At 37.0% G+C, this 25474-nt stretch overlaps 1 protein-coding gene across 1 annotated transcript in view; it reads left to right on the top strand.

Moving 5' to 3' along the window:
* The window catches only part of SLC30A9 (solute carrier family 30 member 9), a 91852-nt gene that overhangs the window by 39568 nt on the left and 26810 nt on the right, over nt 1–25474 (top strand). The window contains exons 7-9 of the mRNA XM_045474219.1: nt 4193–4251; nt 10854–10921; nt 13599–13701. Of these exons, the coding sequence (XP_045330175.1) occupies nt 4193–4251; nt 10854–10921; nt 13599–13701 (230 nt within the window). The remainder of the gene's footprint in view (nt 1–4192; nt 4252–10853; nt 10922–13598; nt 13702–25474) is intronic.

Here is a 25474-nt window from a genome sequence, read left to right as displayed (position 1 = left end):
ACTCTTCTGCTAGATTGTGTATCTTTTAAAATAGATTTTCATGAGTTTTTGGTGTATTTTTAACCCTTAATTTTGTATGTTCTGAATATTTTCTTTTGCTCCTTCTTCATATTTTGTTTTATCCACCCCCCCCCCCCCCCCGTTAGTCCGTTAGTGGGAGATTTCAGACATAGGAGTACAGAGGAAAGTGTAACAACTCCTAGAGAATCCCATCACTCAGCTTTACAGTTATCAACACATGGCCAACCTTGTTTTATCTGTATTTCCTTTACTAACCCTCACTCTACTGAGAGTTAGTAATTCACTCTGCTGAATTGTTTTGAAACCACTCCCAGCTATTATATTATTCCATCTATAAATATTTCAGTATATGTCTCTAAAAAACAGGTATTTGTTTTAGTTAGTTCATATGATGGTGATGGTTAAACTGCTTTAGAAAAGCTCACTAACCACTGCCCTCAATAATCTGTCAGTAGGTCTTAATATCCTCTCAGTTGCCCTTTAGTTGAAGATCTTGGATGTTTTGTATGGTTTTAATTTTGGCAAAGAAAATGAGTGACCTTCTGCTGATTATTTCTTTTCTTGACAAAGTTGAAAAAACATTTTTTCTCTTTACAGCTAATCTAGTCAGGAGGAATAAGGACTATATTTGAGGTTCTTGTAGGCCTGGAATATATGATATTCAGATATCTGTATGTTGAGCAAGTGTAGATTGTTTTGCACAATCCAAGTCCTTTAAATCATAGTTTAGCATTTTGAAAAGTAATAAGGAGAATCAGTGAATCCTAGGATCTGTGCAGTTTTTGCCTCTTAGAAGAAGCAAACATTTGTTGACTGTATATTCACAGATATGCTAAAGAGAGCTGCACCTAAATCCACAGGGGTGAAATATTTCAGTAAAACAAATATATACTGGGATCAGGGAACCTCAGAATTTTGGTAATCACTATTCAAAGACTTCCATTGGGTATCTTTTCAGTAATACAGATGCTAATACTGGATATGATCAAATGTCGTTCCAGTAGGGCAGATTGCATTGGGGAATTAGATGCTGGCACTGCAGTTACAGATCTGTTCTATTACTTTGGGGAACTGATAGAATGTGGCAGGATTAAAATATAGATAGAGGTGCTAGTATCTGAGAAAAATATACACTTACTTTTCTTTGACAGGCTTTATTTAGGAGAATCTGAATTCTTCAACTGTATTTCTAAATTCTGTACAGGACCAAAGCTTAAAGGTGACAATATTACCTTCCCCTGATGAGTTGGTGAAATTTCTAAATGGAAATACGGTCAGTAATATAGATAGAAAAGGGATAGAGAGAGCTTCTTGAGAGTATGGGAGTTGAGTATAAAGAGGGGGAGTGGTGAGATAGGAAGGAGATCAAGGAGAAGTGAAACCAGCTGAAGGAAGATATGCAAGGAAGGAAAAACCAAGTAGGGCAAAGTAGTGGTGCTCAAATCGTCCCATTTTTGGCCAGTGGAAGCACCTCAAGTTGGTTCCAAAGTCCTTTTGTCATAACCCTAGTGTTGTAGCCTCCTTGCTTTTAGGTACAGTAAGATGTTTCAGGTTTATCTTCTATATTTCCTGCCCCGGACTGGGCATTACGCATCTCTGGAAAGAACTACATTTCTTTCTAGTAGGAAATAAAATTGAGAGAGTCTACTTTGGGCATCAGGGATATTCATTTGTAGTAGGTTGTCATATGTTTAAGGTCTTTCCATGGACAGAGGTAGGAAATGCTTTTTTTTTTCCTTAAGAGAGAAGATATATAGGCTGTTTTGAAAAACTGAATGTTTCTTTTTCTTTGTTGTGTTTTGTATCTCTTTTCTTACACTGAAAATTTTATTTTTTAGTCCATTGATATAATTAATTACATTTTTTGTTTACACATATAGAAAGAATATAGTGTAGTTTCTAATAATAATACCAATATTATTGCCATCAGGATGATTTAAGATTTACTTTTTTTTTTTTTTTTGGTCTTTAGTATATATCCCACTAGGGATATATAGTTATATTTCTGTGTTTTAAATTCACTTGAAATTTCTGTCTGTATGGATAAACCACAAAATAGATGTAAAATTTGGTTCATTTGTTTCATTTTGCTTATGATTTTTAGAAATAATTTTGATTTATTTTTATTTTATAATTTTGTAAAACGTTTACATGATTATCTAGAATCACATCTACCAGATAAAAATACTTCAGAGAAATTTAGCTTCCACTCCTATCCTCTCCACCCTATTCTCCCTCTTGTATCAGTAACCATTTAGAAATTAGTTTTGAGGTTATTTATTCCATTAAAAAATATATTATGAAATAGCATATAGGGGCGCCTGAGTGCCTCAGTCAGTTAAGTGTCCAACTCTTTTTTTAAATTTTTTTTTAATCTTTATTTATTTTTGAAAGAGAGACAGAGTGTGAGCAGGGGAGGAGCAGAAAGAGAGGGAGACACAGAATCTGAAGCAGGCTCTAGGCCCTGAGCTGTCAGCACAGAGCCCGACACAGGGCTCGAATTCACGAACTATGAGATCGTGACCTGAGCTGAAGTCGGATGCTCAACCAACTGAGCCATCCAGGCACCCCAAGTGTCCAACTCTTGATTTTGGTTCAGGCCATGCGTGATCTCATGGTTTATGAGATTGAGCCCCGGGGAGCCTGCTTGGAATTCTCTCTCTCTCTCTCTCTCTGCCCCTCATATACACTCTCTCCCTCAAAATAAATAGATGAACCTACATAAAAAAAAGTTCCAAAACACAAATAGTACAATACTTTTAAAGGAGAAATAGAAATAGCATATACACTGGTATTACCCCCTCAGACCCCTTTTGCTAAATAAGATATATTTTCTGTTCTTGGCTTTTTGTTTGACACTATGTCCTAAGGACCATTCTGTAGTAGTAAATAGAGACATTTTTTTCATTCCTTTTATAATACTCCCATTTTGGGGGGTATACCATAGTTTATTCAGTTATTTCCCCATAGGTCATTTCTAGTCTTTTGCTATTAAAATAATGATACCACAAGTAGCTTGTACATACATTAAAGGAAATATATAAAGTTCACAATTTGAGAAAAGATAGTAATAGAAGTTTGTTCTTGTTGTATTTTTAAACGTTGGGCTAAGAAATGAGGAATTGGTTCTTCTATCAAGCTTAAGTAACTCATATTTTTAGGTAATATTGAGAACAGAATCTTAATATCAAAGTGCCTTTCTCTCATTGTAAAGCCAGGTTTCTTCCCACAAAAAACACAACAAAATTTATCATTTTAACAGAGTGTTAAGTATCTTTGCATTGTTCTGAAACAAATCTCTAGAAATTATTTCCCGAACTTTTTCATCATGTAAAACTGGAACTATACCTGTTAAGCAATGGCCCTTTCTTCGTACCTGCAGCCCTTGGTAACCACTATTCTACTTTGTGGTTCTATGAATTTGACTACTGTAGATATCTCAGGTAAATAGAATCATACAATATTTGTATTTTTGACTGAGTTATTTCACTTAGCATACTGTCCTCAGTGTCCGTCCATGTGACAGGATGTCCTTCCTTTTTAAGTGTGAATAATATTTCATTGTATGTATATGCCACCTTTTGTTTATCCATTCATCTGTCCATTGACATTTTGGTTGCTTTCACTTCTTGGCTATTCTGAATAGTGATGCTCTGAATATGGGTATGTAAATATCTCTTTGAGACCTGCTTTTTTATTTATTTTTTGGGTGTATACCCAGAAGTGGGATTGCTAGATCATATGGTAGTTTTTAATATTTTTGAGGAACCCTCCATATTGTTTTCCATGGTGGTTACACCATATTACAGTCCCACCAGCATGCACAAGGTTTTCAGTTTCTCCATGTCCTCGCCAACACTTGTTTTCTGGGCTTTGTTTCATTTTGCTTTTGGATAATGGCCATTCTGATGGCTGTGAGGTGATACCTCATTGTGGTCTTAATTTGCATTTTTCTGATAATTAGTGTGATATGTTGGCCATTTAATGTGCTTGTTGGCCATTTGTATATCTTCTTTGGAGAAAGAAGAGTCCTCTGCCCATTTTGTATTTGGCCGCTAGCCTGTGGAATATATTTAACATAGTCTTAAAGAGAATAATTGTGTTAACCTAAAATATGACTGATAAGAATATGTATGAGCTAAATGTATTTTGTGATTCTTTTCTTTTAAAGGGCTATTTAGAAACCAAAAAATATTAAGAGAATATAGAGACTTCCTGGGAAACACTAAGGTAAGGTTATCTTTCTGCTATTATGTGTATATATTTTGCACGGTGAAGTGTTAGTGTCAGTCTTTTGTGAAAATCTAGCATATCCGATCATAATTCAAGATTTTCCTGAGCACATTGTAACTTACTGAAATAGTCTGTTTGCTTCTGTGTGCTTTTCTTAAAATTGAAAAAAACTGGGAGGGGGGGCGCCTAGGTGACTCAGTCAGTTAAGTGTCTGACATTGGCTACAGTCATTATCTCGGGTTTATGAGTTCAAGTCCTGCTGCAGGTTCTGTGCTGACAGCCTGCCTCAGATTCTATGTCTCCCTCTGTCTCTCTGCCCCTCCCCCTCTCTCACGTGCTCTCTATCAAAAATAAACATCAAAAAAATTTAAAAACTTGGGATATATGTTCTTTTTGAATTCATAATAGTGTTATAAACCATAAGTGTATAGATCGTAGGTGACAGAGAAGACTGTTTTCTTAGGTTTTTAGCAAAGTTTAAACTCTCACATACACCTTTAATTTTCTTTATCCTCTCTCCTACTCCTAACCCTGATTAAATATTCAAACTACCACTTCTCTGCTTGTACCCAAAATGTTCAGCCCTTGGAGGAGAACATTTCACAGCCACTGATTGTTCTTTCTTATTATATGTATATATAAAATCAGTGGGGGCGCCTGGGTGGCTCAGTCGGTTAAGCGTCCGACTTCGGCTCAGGTCATGATCTTGCAGTCCATGGGTTCAAGCCCCGCGTCAGGCTCTGTGCTGACAGCTCAGAGCCTGGAGCCTGTTTCAGATTCTGTGTCTCCGTCTTTCTCTGACCCTCCCCTGTTCATGTTCTCTCTCTGTCTCAAAAATAAATGTTTAAAAAAATTTTAAAAATTAATAAAAATAAAATCAGTGGATACAATGTTGACAGTCTTACTAAACTTGCAGAGGACATTCATTCTCTTTACTCTGTGAGATAGCTATTCCATACTTTTCCTCTCTTCCCAAACTTCCTATAGCCTTACTCTTCAGCTGATGACCTTGCTTCATATTTCATTGAAAAAAATAGATGTGGGGCGCCTGGGTGGCTCAGTCGGTTGAGCGTCTGACTTCAGCTCAGGTCATGATCTCACACTCTGTGAGTTCGAGCCCCACGTCTGGCTCTGTGCTGACAGCTCAGAGCCTGGAGCCTGCTTCCGATTCTGTGTCTCCCTCTCTCTCTGCCCCTCCCCCGTTCATGCTCTGTCTCTCTCTGTCTCAAAAATAAATAAAAACATTTTAAAAAATTAAAAAAAAATAGATGTAATCGGATAAAAGTACCTCACTTTCCATCACCAGATTTACTGACTTACCTACTTGTGTGCCAGAATACTTCCTACTAGAAGGATTACTATTGGGACCAGTATAGAAAGTTTACCTTTATTATCCTACCTCTTATTTTTTTCTGAATTCTCTTCATTTGGGCTTTGATTCCCACTACTCCACTGAAATGGCTCTTAGCAAAGTCCCCACAACCTCCGAAATACCAGGTAGTCATGTCCAGAGTCAGCTTTGCATTTAAACCTAAATGGGAGGTATCTCCCATGAAGAAGTCAGTGTCCTATCTGGAGAAAAGACCCGCCATGTAAATTGTCTCCTTTCTTCTGAGTTACATCTGAAACATTGCTCCCTTTTGGCAGAATTTAAGTTGGCAGTGGTGAGGACTCTAGTCATATTTTACTTGATATTCTTTTCTTTTCCATTCATTATATTCAAAACTCTTTAATTTCCATTTCCCCTTTGAGTTTTGTGCTTCTGGCATCCCAGTGATAGATAGAGCCTTGGTATGCCTTATGAGCCAGCCTTTTCACTTCTGTGCTGTGGTAGCTGCTGCCACTGCCCATTCCTGTGAGGCTGGTGAGACCTGCTCCCTGTGAAGGTCTGTTCCTACTGTTGTATCTGTTTCACATGGAGGGTCATTGTCACCAGATTTTTGAATAGTAGCTATTGACTTCTGAAATCTGTGTCACTAGAGGCCTTTGAGGATTAATAGTCGTCAACCATGAAATGTTCCAGGATTTGAATAGAATTTCTTTCTGTTACACCCCTTTTTGTAGTAATAGGATAACACCTTAGTATTTAATTTCCCTTTACTGTTCCATATTCCCGTAAGAAACATTCACTCTCCTACTGAAGATGGCTGCTTTCCTTCTCCGAAATATATGGGGCTAGTCCTATTTGCTGGAATTAAGTACCTTCTTTACTTTTACTTGTTTTTTTTTTTTTTTTTTCTCTCCAGATCGAGACACTTGTTTTTCTATGGTATTTTTCTTTGTCTTAGGAAATTCCAGTAGTGATTGATATATATGAACTTACTATCTTCTGAGTCTGCCAAAAGCATTCTCTCCTCAGAACACTATCTAACTATCTGATATCTAATTTGTCGTTATCCCTTTATTTTTTTTAAAGTTTTTATCTATCTATCTATCTATCTATCAATCTATCTATAAGTCTTATTTAGGGACGCCTTGGTAGCTCAGTTGGTTAAGGTCATGATCGCAAGGCTCGTGAGTTTGAGCCCCATATTGGGCTCTGTGCTGACCGCTCAGAGCCTGGAGCCTGCGTCAGATTCTGTCTGTCTCTGCCCCTCACCTGCTCGTGCTCTGTCTCTGTCTCTCTCAAAAATAAACATTAAAAAAAAAGTTTTATTTATTTGGAGAGAGAGAGAGAGAGAGAGCACAAGCTGGGGAGAGGTGGAGAGAAGGGAAAGAGAGAATCCCTGGCGGGTTCTGTGCTGTCAGCATGGAGCTCGACATAGGGCTTGAACTCACAAATCTGTGAGATGATGACTGAGCCAAAACCAAGAGTCAGACACTTAACCATCTGAGCTACCCAGGTGCCCCTCTCATTGTTCCTTTAATATATTTCTCCTTTAATATGTTTCTACTTTCTTGTGCCTTTCCTTAGAATTCTAATTCTGTGAATTTCTTCTTATAGTCCTTTAGAGCATCAGAAGTACCTTTATCTCCTCTTGCAGTTATAACCCTGAAATACATCAGTAGTGCTTTGAGTATTTTTTGCTGATTTTGTTGGTAGTCTTTTTTTGAAATATTGCCAAATTTTGGTTCTGTTCCAATATTTAAAAAAAAAATTGTTTGTAATGAAAAATTTCAAATATATGCAAAAGTAGAAAAAAATAGATATTTGATGTACCCATCTTCCAGTTTCAGTAGTTCCCAGCATGGTGGCCATTCTGATTTCTAGGGATGGTTCTCCCATTGCTTTCATTATGGAATTTATTGGTAACTTTAACAGGATACTTCCCAAGTGGCTTGTGAATCTTGGCTCCTTGTGGATCTCTTGCTTTTCCTTGGACTTCGTCACTATTTCTGATCTAGTGACAACTAACACATAATCATCTTTTCTACAGTCTTTTTTACCAGAACAGTTTGAGCTCAGTGAATCTGTTGTTCTTTAATATTCTATTCTGATTTTAAAGATATCATTTTCTTTCTTTATCTTATTTATCCCCAAAGTCCTTAAACCTTTCTTCTAAAGAAATATTTCTCATCTTCCACCATCTTAAGCAGCATCTTTGCATTTATTTCTATACAGTTTTACTATTCCTAAAATAATTTCATGGAGGTTTTTTTTTTCTCTCTCTCTTCAGCCAAAGGATGTGTGCAGCACATTCTCATTGTAATAAGACAGACATACTGTGGTTTCTATTTATCAGTAAGTGATAGAACTCGGAAATCTAGAGCCATGGTCAGAATTTATAGTTTGCATATCTAAGTTCAAGTTGAAGTCATGTGAATAAAGTTTCTCCCTGCCTAGTTCCTTATCTTAGTCCTGCAGGCAGTTCAAAACAAAATTTGGGGCATCTAATTGCACATTGTCAAGATCTGACCCTAACACTTTAAATCTAGAAGCTCCCTCTTGTGTTCTGTGGTCCATAGGAAACTTAGGAGGTGCTGTGTAAAATCCTGGTCTGCAGACCTGACTGCAAAACACTGTAAGAGTATGAACAAATTAAAAAAGACATTTTTCTCCCCTCATGCCTGAAATGTAAATACCAAGCCAAGGTGCCTCTATAGAATTCACATTTAAGCTGCAGCACCCTGTCTTACAGGACCTGCACCTTCAGTGAGGACTGTTTCTACTTATTCAAAACCAGCACATTCAGTGAGGGCTGTTTCTAATTGCAAAACCATTGTAGTCTGCTGCTAGGGGACAAAACTGCCATAAGCTGTGGTGACTTACCAAGAACTGACTCTCACGTGGCATGATCCCAGTAACAACCTAAAATTTTACTCATTTGTTTTCCTCAGCTATTTCTCAGAGTTCTGAGCCAGTGTATGAGATCTTAGAGACTCTTCTTATTTAGACTTAACCAGTAAATTGTAGACAGTTCTACCCATCTTGCCCAGGTACGTAGCCATGAAAGAACAGAAGAGAATGTGTACCACATCCCAAAATAAAGGAGGGAGTTAATAAGCATGCCCAGCATTCTCTCCCAAACTTAACCTCACTAAACTTAGTCAACCTCCAGAGGGCCACTGGGGAGGGGGGACTGGCTGGCTAAATGCAAGAGGCCACAGTATCAACAGGGGTGCGAGTATCTGTCCTCATGGAAATCAGAGGAAGAAGTACTCAAGTGCCTACCACCACCAGCAGTATTCTGTTTCCTTGGAACACCTTGTTTTCTAGGAGCCCAAGATAGTCTTTCACCTGGTTTTCCTTCTAATTTCATGAATCCCTCCTCTTTATCTCTTCTGCAACAAAACTGCTTTTTTTTACTCAATCTCCAAATGTTAGACATTTATTATAGACCCTTTTATACTTAAATCCCATCAGTAGATCTGACTGGCATTTTCTTCAAAATAGATACCTAGTATAACTGCTTCTCCCATGTCTCTTATTGAAACCTTAGTCTAAACTATCACTATCTTTTACCTGGAGTATCCTCCTAATTGTTCTCTCCACTATGCTTTTGTCTCCATAATTTAGTCTCTACATGATAAACTCTATCTTTGTAAAACATAAATTAGACTATGTCAAGTATCTGTATAAAATCATACAGTGCCTTCTTTTTGCCATTAGAATAAAATTTATACTCCTTACCGTATTCTCCAAAATCCGATGGGATATGGCCCCTGCTTCCTTCTCTGTCCTCAACCCCTACCATTTTCCTTGCTCTCTACGTTCTTAGCCACACCAACCTTATTTTGTGCTTCTCCTCCAGCCTTTAAATATGCTGTATACTCTGTCTGAAACTGTTCTTCCAGATTTTTTCATGGTTGCTTCCTTATCATCCTTGAACCTCTTTCCTACTCTAGTTAAAATAAATCTTCCCTTGGGGCGCCTGGGTGGCGCAGTCGGTTAAGCGTCCGACTTCAGCCAGGTCACGATCTCGCGGTCCGTGAGTTCGAGCCCCGCGTCGGGCTCTGGGCTGATGGCTCAGAGCCTGGAGCCTGTTTCCGATTCTGTGTCTCCCTCTCTCTCTGCCCTTCCCCCGTTCATGCTCTGTCTCTCTCTGTCCCAAAAATAAATAAATGTTGAAAAAAAAAAAATTAAAAAAAAAAAAATAAATCTTCCCACATATACCCTCCCCCTCCCATACGTGTTCCTCTCCATTCTGTTTTATCTTCCTTATTTTATTCATTATTTTCTGATATATATTTGTTTATGGATTTATTCTCTATCTTTCTGGACTAGACTGGGAGATCAGTGAAAGCAGGGACTCTTGTTTTGTTTACTGTCAGGTCCCAGCATCAGAATTGTGCCAGGCATGTAGTAGTTGCACGATAAAAATTTCTTGAATAAATGCCATAAGGCGGAATATATGCAGTACTTTAATAGAAATTAAATTGAATTGAATTTTAATAATAAATGTGCAGCAGAATGAATATTTATTCTCTGTGACTGACCAAGGAAGGCTTTATGTAGAAAAGTGCCACCTGGCGTAACATGGAAGAGGATGAGTAAAACCTGGACAGATTGTGTTGGAAGATGATGATAACATTCCAGGGAGAGGAAAGAGCAGGAGAAAAAACGCAGAAAGTATACATTGAAGGAAGAGTAAAACTATGTTTAACTTAAGAAAGATATTTTTCTTTACTTGGTTTATTTCTTTTGTTTTGGTGTGTTTAGGAATTAAACTTATTATCACTCGAGGTCTTTGGTGTTTAGAGAGCAGTAAGGAGTTAAATTAGAGAAGGAAACTTGGCTTTGGCTGTTCCTTGTTTAAAAGTTAAGGAGTTGCTCAAGAAATGGGAAAATTTTAGAGTGTATCAGTTTCAGTTCAGTACATTTTTATCACTTTATCCCTAGTTTCTGTGTAACCAACTCAGATCTTTTCTGGCGATAGGAAATTACTTACAAGGAAGCAAAATAAACATTTATTGTTTTGGAAAAAGACCATAGGCATTCTCAATTTCCATCTTCTCACTTTTCAAAGAGGAAATTCTGGAGATAGATAGATAGATAGATAGATAGATAGATAAATAAATAAATAAATAAATAAATAAATCTAGTTGTTTAGAGGTTTTGAAAGAAGAGATGTTTTTCTGGTGTGTCAGAGTCACTTATAAGCATTAAACTGCTTCCCTGGGAAATTTTAGAGATTTATTTGTTTGGTTCTTTTTTATAGCCACGGTCCAGAACGACATCAGTTTTTTTTAAAGGGCCAGGAAAAGTGGTGATGGTTGCCATTTGCATGTAAGTACTGAAAAAGCCATTTGAAATAGAAACATGTTATTTTTAATATGTATATCCATGAATGTAAACATTTATTACTTAATATCTAGATAGTTAGAAGTTTATATCATTTTAATACTTTCGTTTTTTAAGTTTATTTATTTTGAGAGAGACAGAGAGAGAGCTGGAGAGGGGCCGAGAGAGAGGGAGACAGAATCCCAAGCAGGCTCCATGCTATCAGCTCAGAGCCCGATGTGGGCTCGAATTTACAAACTGTGAGATCATGACCTGAGCCAAAACCAAGAGTCCGAAGCTTAACCGACTGAGCCACCCAAGCATCCCAAAAGTTTATATTGTTCTAGAAGGAAGTCGAATGAGTCTTTGTTAATTATTGTCAGTAAAGTGATGAAGGAAGAGTCCACATAGATACCTGTGCTTGTACTGTGTCTATTTTTGGTGTGGTTAAGATCTAAGAACAGTTGCTCTCTGAAAATCCTCTTACTTTGGGGGCTCCTGGGTGGCTCAGTCGGTTAATCCTCCAACTTTAGCTCAGGTCATGATCTCACGGTTTATGAGTTTGACCTCTGCATCGGGCTGTCTAATGTCAGAGCAGAGCCCACTTCGGATCCTTTGTCTCTCTCTCTCTCTCTGCCCCTCTGCTGCTTCTGCACGTGTTTTCTCTGTCTCTCAAAAATAAATAAAAACATTGAAAATTCTCTTATTTTCGTTGGGGTTGATAGAATTTTTTTTTTTTTTTTAAGGTGAATTATGTGCACCTGGGTGGCTCAGTTAGTTGAACATGGGACTTTTGATTTCAGCTCAGGTCATGATCTCAGGATTGTGAGATCAACCCTGAGTCAGCTCTGTACTGAGCTTGGAGCCTGCTTGAGATTCTCTTTCCCCTGCTCCTCTCCCCTTCTCGTGCTCGCTTACTCTGTGTCTCTGGAAGAAAAAATGGTGAATTGGCCAAGATCATTTTTTGAATAATTAAACCAGCATGGGTTGTAACTACAGAAGAATATCTGCACTCTTGTTTTTTCACTTACCTCAGAAGAACATAATTCATATTTGTGCCTCTTCTTTTTCTTTCTGTCTAATTGATTCCTATTGTTATTTTTTTTTCTTTTGCTGATTAATCTATCTTAGGATGTTTAAAAAGTTTAATTAATTCCATACTTCATTTGTTATTTTATTTCTAATATATATACATATATATATACACACATATATATATACACACGTAGATATATATATACATGTGTGTATATATATATATGGCATCTCAGGAATTGTGGTAGGGTCTTGAAATTCAAAGATACAATACATAATTCTCATCTTTAAGGATTGGAGAGGAGCTGGACTGGAGGAAGTCATTTACAATCATATAGAGAAGAGATGGTGATGCACTAAGTGCAGTAGCATTAATTCTTTTCATTAGTAAAGCAGGGTTAGCAATGAAGTCTTTCTTCCTCGGAAGAATGTATGTAATGCATATAAACTGCTTAGCATAATACCTGGTACCTAATAGGTATTTAATAATTACTGTTAATATATATTGGCCTGAAGTTCACAGAGGAGAGCTGGATTAGGGATTTAGAGAGTTACTAATATAGAAATAATAATTAATGCCATAGGAGTAGTTAAGATCACTTGGAGAATGTGGAAGAAAAACCTCTTAGGAGGAAACCTTGAAGAATGCTAACATCTGTGAAATGGGTGGAGGAAAAGAGCCTGCAGAGGAGACTGAGGAAGAGAAAGGAAAGCAAACCAGGAACTAGGAAGAAACCAGCATACCATGGAAGCCAAGGGAAGACAGCATTTTAAGAAAATAGTGCCATACGCTTCTGTGAGATTAAGGAAAATACTAAAATGTTTTCAGGGATTTAATAATAAGAAACAGTTGTGGTGTTGATAAGAATAATCTAATGAGGTATCCGAGACATAAGCCATCTTTAAATGGCTTGAAGATTTAATGCAAAGTATAGAAAACTGAGACAGCAATAGCACATATAACTCTTTTAAAAAATTATCTGAAGTGGAAGAGGGGAAAGGGTAGCTGGAAGGGGACCTATAGTTTGTCATTTATAGAATGAAGATGTTAATATTTATATAATAATAGTGTTATAATGAAACATAGTGACTAGTATAGTGCCCGAGATAAGCCGGCCCAGTCATTATTGTTGGAATCTGGCCAGCCAGCTTCCTCAGAGTTAACCATGTTTATTTTTAGCATCTGTTATCTTCTGGTATGACCTTGAGACTGCTTGGTTTAGATTCGTCTTCGTCGCTGGCATCTGCCTGCTTGATAAAACAGAGTTTCATCAAAGTCTTGGTTTTGACACTGGTCTGCTAGACAATATCAAGTGCATATCCTCTTTAACCCACCGAAGACACTTAATTTCCTTTGTAACTTTATTTTGTCAAAATACAAAACACTCTCATCAGTTCTCAAAATACACTTAAGTAATTTGTTTTACACGTATCATGTTTCTTCATTTGAGTGATGATACCATAACCTGTGTTTTTCAAATTTGCACTCTTGTTACCTAAAATATAAGAAGTTCTTTGAAGACTAGAGATTCTTTTTAATTTACTTTGAACAGAATCTAGTATAGAGGTATGTATAGTCAATTACATAAGTTTTTGGTGGAAATTTGTATCAAAACCTATGCTAAATTGTTTTGTCTTTCTCTTCTAGCAATGGATTAAATTGCTTCTTTAAATTTCTTGCCTGGATTTATACGGGTTCCGCAAGTATGTTCTCTGAAGCTATACATTCTTTATCTGATACTTGTAATCAGGTGAGGGGTAAAAGCTTTTTCCTTACTAGTTTTAAAGTAATTTTTAAGCCTTTTGTCTAAAAGCTGACTTATTTAAAAATAGAATGATTCCTATAGTTGGCATGAGGAATAAAATGAAAATTTTTTTACTTTTGAACGATGAAATACATAGAAAAATGGTCACAGTATTTTAAAGCAGGTTGTTCTGCTTTAAGAACTTACAACAATGGAATATGACGTATAAGATTATCGGTCACTAAGTGTTTGAGCAGAGGCTTTTGTACAAGAGCTTCTTACCATTAGGTAGAAATTTGGTCTCTGAATATGAGTTCTTATGACTATAAGAGCCAATTTAAGTTTTTTGAATAAAGATATAAAAGATTCACATGTGATTGATGAATTAAAACCATTTTACATTAGACTGGTATTTTAAATTCCTTTCTTTGAATTTGTAAATGAAGAAAGACTTTTATAAAATTAGAATACCTTTTTAAAAAAATCCCCTTCGACTTTCAGGATTTTGACTACTACAAACCTAAGTCTTTTTTAAGAACATCGTAAACATTTCTACTTATGTTGCTTGTCACATTTTAAAGAATGTGGTGTATTAAGAGAATACCTTGTTAGCATTTATTTGTTTATACTCCTGTTTTGTAGGAACAGATTTGGGAGAATTTATGGTAAGAGACACAGGTATAATAACAATATTTTGGACAAAGTTAAAAGTAATAATAAAATGGTAGAGAGCAGGGAGAGCGATCTGAGTTAAAAATTGAACCTGAGAACTCATCACTGTCAAATGAATTAACACCCTTTGTAAAAGCAAGGAAAGAAGACATTTACTATTAGTACTAGCAATCTTTCCCTTGAATTAAATTTTAGACTCATGAGACACTTAATAGCTACTATCTTTAAAATATTTTTCCACTCAGTTGTGGTATGGAGTTGGGGGAGAGAATGGGGAGAGATACATAACACAGTATCTAATGTTGAACGCCTATCTGAACATAAAAATACTGAAATATAAAAATATTGGTACATAGGGCAAGAGGGTATGTACAGAGTATTAGTTTCAGTATTAGTTATTTAAAAAATTGAAGATCATTTTTTTATCTAGGATTCAAAAAATATTTTTTTTTATTTTTAAATTTTTATTTATTTTTTTGAGAGAGAGACAGTACAAGCAGGGGAGGGGCAGAGAGAGAGGGAGACACAATCTGAAGCAGGCTCCAGGCTCCAAGCTGTCAGCACAGAGCCTGATGCGGGGCTCAAACCCATGAACTATGTGAGATGATGACCTGAGCCAAACTCGGATGCTTAACCAGCTGAGCCACCCAGCCACCCCTGAAGTGTCCCTAGTCTGCAGTATATTCAGGGGTTTAAAAGACTGGTAGATTATCTGTGGACCGACCTGGAATAATAGCTAGTATAATTTGAGTAAAAAATTCCAGTTGTAAAACATTTCATAAGGAACTTCAGCTTCCAGTCATGAGGGACTAATGGGGACTGGACTTAGTCTTTTGCTGTAAACAATTAAAACTCTGGACCAAATTTATGAAACAGTGTTTTCAAACTTTGGACAAAGGACTACAATAGGATGATCCCTGAGAGAAGGGAAGCAAATGAGTTGAGCTGTATGATCTCTCTCATTTTTTTGCTTGAAGACACATTTGGAATAGTGGGAGGAAGGTGGGAAATAATAGTCTCATTGGGTTGAGAAGGCAGAAACTAGAGTTCACTGAGGCTGAGGTAGCTAGAAATTACAAGGCAGAGTTCCACAGAGGAGGGAACTGTGCAGATAAAAAGTAGCAGAAGTCTCCATACGGGCTCGCTCTTTCTTTTCTTTTCTTTTCTTTTCTTTTCTTTTCTTTTCTTTTCTTTTCTTTTCTTTTCTTTTCTTTTCTTTTCTTTTCTTTTTTCTTTTCTTTCTTTCTTTCTTTCTTTCTTTCTTTCTTTCTTTCTTTCTTTCTTTCTTTCCTTCCTTCCTTCCTTCCTTCCTTCCTTCCTTCCTTCCTTCTTTCCTCTTTCTTTCCTTCTTTCTTTTCTTTTTCTCTTTCTTTCTTTCTTTCTTTCTTTCTTTCTTTCTTTCTTTCTTTCTTTCTTTCTTTCTTCTTGAGTTGTGTCTTTGCTGAATATTAAGCAAAGGGTGTAGGGTAAATCTTTACATGAGTCTGGGCAAAGAAACACCAGGGAACATTAGGCTAATTCCTAGAGTAGAGCTTACACAGCAATCAGATACATTCAAGTTCTGACCATCTGAGATACAGTCCTCATTGATTACCCAGGCAAATAGAAGGGTCATATCTTACTAGTAAGGCTAAATGATCTTTGGTATAAAAGCTATTTTAGAACCTCCCTAACAAAGTTCTGAAGGCTCAAGCTGATTTGCAGGTAACTTAATGACATGCTACAACAAAGTCCCACACTCTGTAAGAAGACAGCAAAATCCAGACACTTAATATAACATTCATAATGTTCCATCTAATAAAATTATCAGACAACCAAGAATCAGAAATTTGACTCAGACCCAGTCTAACTGCTGCAAACTGTGAAAGACAGCAAGAGAGGAGAGGGCCAGAGAAAAATTATAGAAACAAGTACAAAACCAGTAACAAAATGACAAATAAATGCATATCTATCAATAATTACTTTGAATATAAGTGGACTAAACAGTCCAATCAAAAGACAGAGGGTGACAAGGGGATTAAAAATCAAGACCAGTCTATCTGCTGCCTACAAGAAAATCATTTCAGACTGAAAGACACTTGCGGATTGAAAGTGAGGGGGTGAAGAAAGATGTGTCATGCATATGAATGTCAAAAGAAATCCAGCATAGCAATACTTCTATTGGACAAAATAGACTTAAACAGTATAGCAAGAAGAGCACTTAGATGGCTCAGTCGTTAAGCATCCGATTTCAGCTCAGGACATGATCTTGCAGTTTGTAGGTTTGAGCCCCGCGTTGGGCTCTGTGCTGACAGCTCAGAGCCTGGAGCCTGCTTTGGATTCTTTCTCTCCCTCTCTCTGCCCTTCCCCTGCTAATGTACTCTCTCTCTCTCTCTCCGTCTCTCTCTCTCTGTCTCTCTCAAAAATAAATAAACATTAAAAAAAATTTTTTTTTAAAGAGTGTATGTAACAAGAGACAAGGACACTGTATAATAATAAAGGGGACAATCCAACAAGAAGATACAACAATTATAAATATTTATGCATCCATATGAGAGGACTCAAACACCTAAAAAGGTTAATAACAAACTTGAAAGAATTAATTGGTATTAATTTATTAATAGTAAGGGGCTTTAACACCCCACTCACATCAATGGACAGATCATCCAAACAGAAAGTCAATAAGGAAATAATGGCTTTGAATGACACACTGGGCTGGGTGGATTTAACAGCTATATTCAGAACATTCCATCCTCAAACGGCAGAATACATATTCTTTTCATGTACACATGGAACATTCTCTAGAATAGATCACATATTAGGCCACAGGACAAGTTTCAACGAAGTCAGAAAGATGAAAGTCATATGCATCTTTTTTGACCACGATGCTATGAAATTAGAAATCAACCACAAGAAAAAATCTGAGAACACGTTCACTTATACATGGAGGTGAAATAACAGGCTACTAGACAATGAATGAGTCAACCAAGAAATCAAAGATGAAATTAAAAATTACATGGAAACAAATGAAAATGAAAACACAACAGGGGCGCCTGGGTGGCTCAGTCGGTTAAGTGTCCGACTTCAGCTCAGGTCATGATTTCGTAGTTCATGAGTTCGAGCCCCGTGTTGGGCTCTGTGCTGACAGCTCAGAGTCTGGAACCTGCTTCAGATTCTGTGTCTCCCCATCTCTCTGCCCCTCCCTGCTTGTACTTGTCTGTCTCAAAAATGAATAAACATTTTAAAACAATAGAAAACAAAATCTTTGGGATGCCGCAAAAGCTGTTGTGAAAGGAAGTTTGTAGCAATATAAGCCTACCTTAAAAAGCAAGAAAAACCTCAGATGAACAGCCTAACTTATACCGAAAGAGCTAGAAAAAAAACAAAACAAAACCCCAAATCAACAGAGAAGGAAGTAAGTATTAAAGATTAGAGTAGAAATAAATGATATAGAAACTGAAAAAAACAGATCAATGAAACCAGGATTTCATTACTTGAAAAAATCAAAATTGATAAACCTCTAGTTTAGACTTATCAAGAAAAAAAGAGGACTCAAAATCACAAATGAGAGAGGATAAACAACACCACAGAAATACAAAAAATTGTAAGAATATTCTCAAAAACTATATGCCAACAAAATGGACAACCTAGAAGACATGGATAAATTAACCTACTAAAACAAGCAGGAATAAATAGAAAATTTGAACAGACTTATTCCTAGCAAGGAAATTGAGTCAGTAAAACAAAGAAACAAACTTCCAGCAAACAAAAGTGCAGGACCAGATGGCTTCACAGGTGAATTCTACCAAACATTTATTCTTCTTAAATATTTCTCCAAAAAATGGAAAAGGAGGGAAAAGTTCCAAATCCAATTGATGAGGCCAGCATTACCCTGATACCAAAACCAGGTAAGGACACCACCAAAAAAGAGAACTCGGGGCCAAATCTCTGATGAACATAGATGCAAAAATCGTCGACAGAATACTAGCATACGGAGTCCAACAATACATTAAAAAAATCATTTACCGCAATTAAGTAGGTTTATTCCTGGGTTGCCAGGGTGGTTCAATATTCTGAAATCAATCAATGTGGTCTATCAATAAGAGAAAGGATAAAAACATATGATCATTTTAATAGATGCAGAAAAAGCATTTGACAAAGTACAACATCCATTCATAGTAAAAATCCTCAACAAAGTAGGTTTAGAGGAAACATACTTCAACATAATAAAGGTGTTATATGAAAAACCCACAGCGGACATCACACTCAATAGGGAAAAACTGAAAATTTTGACCCTAAGGTCAGGAACAAGATAAGCATGTCCACTCTTACTACTTTTATTCAACATAGTATTGGAAGTTGTATCCAGAGCAGTCAGACAACAATAAGGAAGAAGTAAAAGTTCCACTGTTTGCAGATGACATGATACTATAAAGAACCCTGAAGATTACACCAAAAAAACTACTAAAGCTGATAAGTGAATTCAGTAAAGTCTCAGGACACAAAATCAGTGTACAGGAATCTGTTACATTGTTGTATACTAATAAGCAACAGAAAGAGAAATTAACAATCCCATTTACAGTTGTACTAAAAATAATAAAGTACCTAGGAATAAACAACCAAAGATGTAAAAGACCTGTATTCTGAAAACTATAAGATGTTGATGAAGGAAATTGAAAATAGCACAGAAAAATGGAAAGACATTCCATGCTCATGGATTGGAAGAACAAATATTGTTAAAATGTCTATATTATCCAAAGCAATCTACAGATTTAACACAATCCCTATCAAAGTACCAACAATATTTTTCACAGAATTAGAACAAACCTAAAATTTTTATGGACCCACAAAAGACCCCTGCAAAAATAGCCAAAGCAGTCTTAAAAAAGAAAAGGAAAGCTGGAAGTATCGCAATTCTGGACTTCAAGTTGTGTTACAAACCTGTAGTAATCAAAACAGTATGGAACTGGCAGAAAACTAGATGCATTGATCAATGGAATAGAATAGAAAACCTGGCAATAAACCCACAATTATATATAGTCAGTCAGTCTTTGACAAAGTAGGAAAGAATGTCCAAAGAGAAAAAGATAGTCTCTTCAATAAATGGTGCTGGGAAAACTGGACAGCTACATGTAAAAGAATGAAACTGGAGTACTTTTTTACACTGTATGGAAAAATAAACTCAAGGGGCACCTGGGTGGCTCAGTTGGTTGAGCGTCTGACTTCGGCTCAGGTCACGATCTCACGGTTCGTGAGTTCGAGCCCCGCGTCGGGCTCCATGCTGACAGCTCAGAACCTGGAGCCTGCTTCGGATTCTGTGTCTCCCTCTCTCTCTACCCCTCCCCTGCTCATGCTCTGTGTCTCTCTGTCTCAAAAAAAAAAAAAACAAAAAAAACATTAAAAATAAAAAAAAAAGAAAAATAAACTCAAAATGCATTAAAGACCTAAATGTGAGACCTGAAATCATAAAAATCAAGAAGAGAGTACAGGCAATAATTTCTTTGACATAACCGTACCAACATTTTTCTAGGTATGTCTCCTAAGGCAAGGGAAATAAAAGCAAAAATTAAGTACTGGGACTACATCAAAATAAATGGCTTCTGCACAGTGAAGGAAACAGTCAACAAAACTAAAAGGCAACGAGCTGAATGGGAGAAGATATTTGCAAATGACATATTGATAAAGGATTAGTATCCAAAATATATAAAGAACTGATACAACTCAATGTATCTCTTTTGAAAGCTTTTTAGACATAATAATATTTTTAAAAATTCTAAGGAACTCCTGCAACTCAATAGCAAAAAAAAACCTATCCAATCAAAAAATGGGGAAGAATCTGAATAGATATTTTTCCAAAGAAGACATACAAATGGCCAACAAGTACATGAAAGGTACTCAAGTACTCAACGTTACTAATCAAGGAAATGCTGTCAAGATCACAGTGAGCTATCACCTCACACTTCTGGAATTCTTACCTCAAGGAAACAAAACACTATGGAAAAGATATCTGCACCCTGGTGTTCAGTGCAGCATTATTTACGATAACCAAGACATGGAAACAACCTGGGTCCACACCGTCGCTAGATGAAAAGATAAAGAAAATGTGTGGGTGTGTGTGAATGTGTTGTGCATGCACCCACACATGCATGCACACAAATATTCAGCCATAAAAAAAAAAAAAAGAAAAATCCTGCCATTTGTTACAACATGGATGGACCTTGAGGTCATTATGCTAAGGGAAATAAAGTTGGAGGTAGATACTGTGTAATCTCACTTATACATGGAGTAAAACAAAAATATCCCAAACTCCTAGATACCAAAAAATTGGTGGTTGCCAAGATGGAGTAAGGGGAGTGGCGGGGGTGGGGTGGGGGGCGGCAGTGGGCAAAAATGGATGAAGGTGGTCAAAAGATAAAAATTCCAGTTATTAAAGAGTAAATTTTTATGGTATTTTATAACTATAATATTTTTTTCTTTACCCCTTGAGAGACTAAAACACCTTAACTTTTATTTTTTTTTTTTTTTTTTATTTTTTTTTTTTTTGAAATTTTATTTTATTTTATTTTTTTCAGATGGAAATGATAAATTTTTATTTTGCTTTGTTTTTATGGAAACCTTCTTTTTTTTTTTTTTTATAATATATGAAATTTATTGTCCAAGTTGGTTTCCATAAAACACCCAGTGCTCATCCCAAAGGGTGCCCTCCTCAATACCCATCACCCACCCTCTCCTCCCTCCCACCCCCCATCAACCCTCAGTTTGTTCTCAGTTTTTAACAGTCTCTTATGCTTTGGCTCTCTCCCACTCTAACCTCTTTTTTTTTTTTTTTTTTCCTTTTTTTCCTCCCCCTCCCCCACGGGTTCCTGTTACGTTTCTCAGGGTCCACATAAGAGTGAAACCATATGGTATCTGTCTTTCTCTGTATGGCTTATTTCACTTAGCATCACACTCTCCAGTTCCATCCACGTTGCTACAAAAGGCCATATTTCATTTTTTCTCATTGCCACGTAGTATTCCATTGTGTATATAAACCACAATTTCTTTATCCATTCATCAGTTGATGGACATTTAGGCTCTTTCCATAATTTGGCTATTGTTGAGAGTGCTGCTATAAACATTGGGGTACAAGTGCCCCTATGCATCAGTACTCCTGTATCCCTTGGATAAATTCCCAGCAGTGCTATTGCTGGGTCATAGGGTAGGTCTATTTTTAATTTTCTGAGGAACCTCCACACTGTTTTCCAGAGCGGCTGCACCAATTTGCATTCCCACCAACAGTGCAAGAGGGTTCCCGTTTCTCCACATCCTCGCCAGCATCTATAGTCTCCTGATTTGTTCATTTTGGCCACTCTGACTGGCGTGAGGTGATACCTGAGTGTGGTTTTGATTTGTATTTCCCTGATAAGGAGCGACGCTGAACATCTTTTCATGTGCCTGTTGGCCATCCGGATGTCTTCTTTAGAGAAGTGTCTATTCATGTTTTCTGCCCATTTCTTCACTGGGTTATTTGTTTTTCGGGTGTGGAGTTTGGTGAGCTCTTTATAGATTCTGGATACTAGCCCTTTGTCCGATATGTCATTTGCAAATATCTTTTCCCATTCCGTTGGTTGCCTTTTAGTTTTGTTGGTTGTTTCCTTTGCTGTGCAGAAGCTTTTTATCTTCATAAGGTCCCAGTAATTCACTTTTGCTTTTAATTCCCTTGCCTTTGGGGATGTGTCGAGTAAGAGATTGCTACGGCTGAGGTCAGAGAGGTCTTTTCCTGCTTTCTCCTCTAAGGTTTTGATGGTTTCCTGTCTCACATTCAGGTCCTTTATCCATTTTGAGTTTATTTTTGTGAATGGTGTGAGAAAGTGGTCTAGTTTCAACCTTCTGCATGTTGCTGTCCAGTTCTCCCAGCACCATTTGTTAAAGAGGCTGTCTTTTTTCCATTGGATGTTCTTTCCTGCTTTGTCAAAGATGAGTTGACCATACGTTTGTGGGTCTAGTTCTGGGGTTTCTATTCTATTCCATTGGTCTATGTGTCTGTTTTTGTGCCAATACCATGCTGTCTTGATGATGACAGCTTTGTAGTAGAGGCTAAAGTCTGGGATTGTGATGCCTCCTGCTTTGGTCTTCTTCTTCAAAATTCCTTTGGCTATTCGGGGCCTTTTGTGGTTCCATATGAATTTTAGGATTGCTTGTTCTAGTTTCGAGAAGAATGCTGGTGCAATTTTGATTGGGATTGCATTGAATGTGTAGATAGCTTTGGGTAGTATTGACATTTTGACAATATTTATTTTTCCAATCCATGAGCAGGGAATGTCTTTCCATTTCTTTAAATCTTCTTCAATTTCCTTCGTAAGCTTTCTATAGTTTTCAGCATACAGATCCTTTACATCTTTGGTTAGATTTATTCCTAGGTATTTTATGCTTCTTGGTGCAATTGTGAATGGGATCAGTTTCTTTATTTGTCTTTCTGTTGCTTCATTGTTAGTGTATAAGAATGCAACTGATTTCTGTACATTGATTTTGTATCCTGCAACTTTGCTGAATTCATGTATCAATTCTAGCAGACTTTTGGTGGAGTCTATCGGATTTTCCATGTATAATATCATGTCATCTGCAAAGAGCGAAAGCTTGACTTCATCTTTGCCAATTTTGATGCCTTTGATTTCCTTTTGTTGTCTGATTGCTGATGCTAGAACTTCCAGCACTATGTTAAACAACAGCGGTGAGAGTGGGCATCCCTGTCGTGTTCCTGATCTCAGGGAAAAAGCTCTCAGTTTTTCCCCGTTGAGGATGATGTTAGCTGTGGGCTTTTCATAAATGGCTTTTATGATCTTTAAGTATGTTCCTTCTATCCCGACTTTCTCAAGGGTTTTTATTAAGAAAGGGTGCTGGATTTTGTCAAAGGCCTTTTCTGCATCGATTGACAGGATCATATGGTTCTTCTCTTTTTTTTTGTTAATGTGATGTATCACGTTGATTGATTTGCGAATGTTGAACCAGCCCTGCATCCCAGGAATGAATCCCACTTGATCATGGTGAATAATTCTTTTTATATGCTGTTGAATTCGATTTGCTAGTATCTTATTGAGAATTTTTGCATCCGTATTCATCAGGGATATTGGCCGGTAGTTCTCTTTTTTTACTGGGTCTCTATCTGGTTTAGGAATCAAAGTAATACTGGCTTCATAGAATGAGTCTGGAAGTTTTCCTTCCCTTTCTATTTCTTGGAATAGCTTGAGAAGGATAGGTATTATCTCTGCTTTAAACGTCTGGTAGAACTCCCCTGGGAAGCCATCTGGTCCTGGACTCTTATTTGTTGGGAGATTTTTAATAACCGATTCAATTTCTTCGCTGGTTATGGGTCTGTTCAAGCTTTCTATTTCCTCCTGGTTGAGTTTTGGAAGAGTGTGGGTGTTCAGGAATTTGTCCATTTCTTCCAGGTTGTCCAATTTGTTGGCATATAATTTTTCATAGTATTCCCTGATAATTGTTTGTATCTCTGAGGGATTGGTTGTAATAATTCCATTTTCATTCATGATTTTATCTATTTGGGTCATCTCCCTTTTCTTTTTGAGAAGCCTGGCTAGAGGTTTGTCAATTTTGTTTATTTTTTCAAAAAACCAACTCTTGGTTTCGTTGATCTGCTCTACAGTTTTTTTAGACTCTATATTGTTTATTTCTGCTCTGATCTTTATTATTTCTCTTCTTCTGCTGGGTTTAGGCTGCCTTTGCTGTTCTGCTTCCATTTCCTTTAGGTGTGCTGTTAGATTTTGTATTTGGGATTTTTCTTGTTTCTTGAGATAGGCCTGGATTGCAATGTATTTTCCTCTCAGGACTGCCTTCGCTGCGTCCCAAAGCGTTTGGATTGTTGTATTTTCATTTTCGTTTGTTTCCATATATTTTTTTATTTCTTCTCTAATTGCCTGGTTGACCCACTCATTCGTTAGTAGGGTGTTCTTTAACCTCCATGCTTTTGGAGGTTTTCCAGACTTTTTTCTGTGGTTGATTTCAAGCTTCATAGCATTGTGGTCTGAAAGTATGCATGGTATAATTTCAATTCTGGTAAACTTATGGAGGGCTGTTTTGTGACCCAGTATATGATCTATCTTGGAGAATGTTCCATGTGCACTCGAGAAGAAAGTATATTCTGTTGCTTTGGGATGCAGAGTTCTAAATATATCTGTCAAGTCCATCTGATCCAATGTCTCATTCAGGGCCCTTGTTTCTTTATTGACCGTGTGTCTAGATGATCTATCCATTTCTGTAAGTGGGGTGTTAAAGTCCCCTGCAATTACCACATTCTTATCAATAAGGTTGCTTATGTTTATGAGTAGTTGTTTTATATATTTGGGGGCTCCGGTATTCGGCGCATAGACATTTATAATTGTTAGCTCTTCCTGATGGATAGACCCTGTAACTATTATATAATGTCCTTCTTCATCTCTTGTTACAGCCTTTAATTTAAAGTCTAGTTTGTCTGATATAAGTATGGCTACTCCAGCTTTCTTTTGGCTTCCAGTAGCATGATAAATAGTTCTCCATCCCCTCACTCTCAATCTAAAGGTGTCCTCAGGTCTAAAATGAGTCTCTTGTAGACAGCAAATAGATGGGTCTTGTTTTTTTATCCATTCTGATACCCTATGTCTTTTGGTTGGCGCATTTAATCCATTTACATTCAGTGTTATTATAGAAAGATATGGGTTTAGAGTCATTGTGATGTCTGTATGTTTTATGCTTGTAGTGATGTCTCTGGTATTTTGTCTCACAGGGTCCCCCTTAGGATCTCTTGTAGGGCTGGTTTAGTGGTGACAAATTCCTTCAGTTTTTGTTTGTTTGGGAAGACCTTTATCTCTCCTTCTATTCTAAATGACAGACTTGCTGGATAAAGGATTCTCGGCTGCATATTTTTTCTGTCTAGCACACTGAAAATCTCGTGCCAATTCTTTCTGGCCTGCCAAGTTTCAAAAGAGAGATCCGTCACGAGTCTTATAGGTCTCCCTTTATATGTGAGGGCACGTTTACCCCTTGCTGCTTTCAGAATTTTCTCTTTATCCTTGTATTTTGCCAGTTTCACTATGATATGTCGTGCAGAAGATCGATTCAGGTTCCGTCTGAAGGGAGTTCTCTGTGCCTCTTGGAT

This window comes from Leopardus geoffroyi, chromosome B1 (genome assembly GCF_018350155.1).
Source record: "Leopardus geoffroyi isolate Oge1 chromosome B1, O.geoffroyi_Oge1_pat1.0, whole genome shotgun sequence".
In the NCBI taxonomy this organism is placed as follows: Eukaryota; Metazoa; Chordata; class Mammalia; order Carnivora; family Felidae; genus Leopardus; species Leopardus geoffroyi.
The sequence above is the reverse complement of the archived record's forward strand: the minus strand, read 5'-3'. Positions and strand labels throughout refer to the sequence as shown.